We start from the raw sequence: 2,477 nt of genomic DNA, 5'->3' as shown, positions 1-2,477 counted from the left end.
GGCGCTACGGCCACGGCCTGGAGCACCGGGGCCGCGCCGGGGAGGCCGCGTCCTGGCCGCCCGCCGCAGGTGAGCACCGGGCACGGCCGGGGCCGCCGCCGCGCGGTGCGGACATGACCGGGCATGAGCAGCCCGGGAGGGAGGAGTTTTCGCTGGGAGCTGCTGGGATTCGCGCAGCGGCACCGGGGAAGGGCAGCGGGAAGCGGCGCAGCGGGGCGGGATGCGGGGTGGCGGCGGGGGGGCTCGGTGTCACCCCGCGTCACCCCGCGTCACCTCTCGCCCCCATTATCCCCACAGCACAGCAACACCCGGACCCCCCCCACGGCGCCTGGACCCCCCGAATCCCCCGGGAGCGCCGGCGCCGAGCGCGGGGGCTGCAAGAGGAGGAGGAGGAGTGCGGCAAGAGCGAAGGCAAGTGCTGCCTGCGCTCGCTCAAGGTCTCCTTCCAGGACATCGGCTGGGCCGACTGGGTGGTGGCGCCGCGGAGCTACGACATGCGCTTCTGCCAGGGCTCGTGCCCGCACAACTACCGGGCGGCCAGCATGCACGCGCAGGTGCAGGCGCGGGTGCACGCGCTGGCGCGCGGCGCCCCGGCGCCCTGCTGCGTGCCCGCCGCCTACGCGCCCATGGTGCTCATGCACTACGACGCCCAGGGCCGCCTCGTCTCCAGCGTCTTCGAGGACATGCTGGTCACCAAGTGCCACTGCGCCTGACGGGCGTCTCCGCGCCGGGAGCGCAGCAACGCGGCCGGATGCTGGGATGCAGAAAATTCCGCTGTGGGATGCGGGGAAGACGCCCTGGCATGCGGAAAAACCTCCGTGGGTTGCAAAAAGCCCTTCTGTGGGAGGCAGAAACCCTTCCACGGGATGAAGAAATCCTTCCGTGGGATGCAGAATCCCTTCCACGAGATGCAGAATCCCTTCCACGGATGCAGGAACCTCTCCACAGCAAGCAGGGACTTCTTTGCCCTGTTATTTTTATTCTATCTTTCCCCTCCGTTATTTTTATTTTATCACCCGTGTGGGGTCTGGTGTTCCCACGTGGGGCCGGTGGCCTCAGCCAGCCTGGCACCTCTCCGCTAGACACTTATTTATGCATTCCTCTTATTTATTTGCTAATTTATTATATTTTGGGGCAGGGAAAACACCTCGTCGGGAATGAGACTGTTATTTTCTGATTGTATTTTATATATTTCTATAAAACCGATTGTCGTGCTGGTCTCTGGGAGCTACGGGGTGCTGGGAATGGGGGTTCCTGGGTGGGCATTCCGGAGCGCTGCGGAGCTCGGTCGGGTGCTGAGCAAAGCCCAGGCACTCAGCCCAGGGACCTCTGAGCTGCCACTGGCCTTGGTGCAGCCCCAGACCCAGCCTTGACMCCGAGGCCGGCGTCGGGGGGTCCCCAAGCTCCAGGTGTCTCCAAATGGGGCCAACGAGCGGCTGCCGGGCCCAGCCGGGAGCAGGGATAYGTAGATACAGGGAGCTCTGCTCCGGGGACATCAGCGTGCCGAGCCTCTGGGGACACGCAGCAGCTCCGCGGGATGTGGGAATGTGCCCGGGCCCTGCCGCTCCTCCRGGTTTCCCGTGCGCAGCCTCCCGTATCACACCCTGGGTATTGTGAGGAGATAACGGAGGCGGCTCTGCGCGGGCGCTGCCACCTGGCACGTGCCAGGGCAGCCAACGCGGCCTGGCGGCCGATGCATGGATGAAGTGCAGGAAGGGATGCAGGGATGCAGCTTGGGAGGCGATGCATGGATGAAGTGCAAGAAGGGATGCCCGGATGCAGCCTGGGAGGTGATGCATGGATAAAGTGCAGGAAGGGATGCCCGGATGCAGCCTGAGAGGCGATGCATGGATAAAGTGCAGGAAGGGATGCCCGGATGCAGCCTGGGAGGCGATGCATGGATGAAGTGCAAGAAGGGATGCAGGGATGCAGCCTGGGAGGTGATGCATGGATAAAGTGCAGGAAGGGATGCCCGGATGCAGCCTGAGAGGCGATGCATGGATAAAGTGCATGAAGGGATGCAGGGATGCAGCCTGGGAGGCGATGCATGGATAAAGTGCAAGAAGGGATGCAGGGATGCAGCCTGGGAGGCGATGCATGGATGAAGTGCATGAAGGGATGCAGGGATGCAGCCTGGGAGGCGATGCACGGATGCAGCCCGCAGAAGGACCCCCCTTGCAACCCTACTGTGCACCCACGGCCCCGGGACTGTTGCACCAAGAAGGGGAAGAGAAAACGGGCAGGAAGCACCTGCCCGGCCGCAGTCCCGGAGCTGGGATGAAGGGGAGTCCGGAGCCGTGGGGCGGCGTGGGGCACCAGGGCCGCGTGCCGGGGAAGCCCGGGCAGAAGCGGCCCTTGCTCGGGGATGGGAAGTGCCCCAGCTCCTCCCCAGGCAGGCAGGAAGTGCAACGGGCTTTTCCTTTAATTGCAAAATAAAAAAAAAAAAAATTAATTGCAAAATAAAAAAAAAAAAAAAA

At 63.6% G+C, this 2,477-nt stretch overlaps 1 protein-coding gene across 1 annotated transcript in view; it reads right to left on the bottom strand.

The window, feature by feature from the left end:
- Positions 1–2,183: 2,183 nt before the first annotated feature.
- The window catches only part of LOC112946860 (chondroadherin-like protein), a 1,747-nt gene continuing 1,453 nt past the window's right edge, over positions 2,184–2,477 (bottom strand). Inside the window, exon 2 of the mRNA XM_026038806.1 lies at positions 2,184–2,208. Coding sequence (XP_025894591.1) covers positions 2,184–2,208 — 25 coding nt within the window. The remainder of the gene's footprint in view (positions 2,209–2,477) is intronic.

The sequence above is a fragment of the Nothoprocta perdicaria genome, unplaced genomic scaffold (assembly GCF_003342845.1).
Source record: "Nothoprocta perdicaria isolate Ctin4 unplaced genomic scaffold, notPer1 scaffold_218, whole genome shotgun sequence".
NCBI lineage: Eukaryota > Metazoa > Chordata > Aves > Tinamiformes > Tinamidae > Nothoprocta > Nothoprocta perdicaria.
This window is presented reverse-complemented; position numbering and strand designations above follow the sequence as displayed.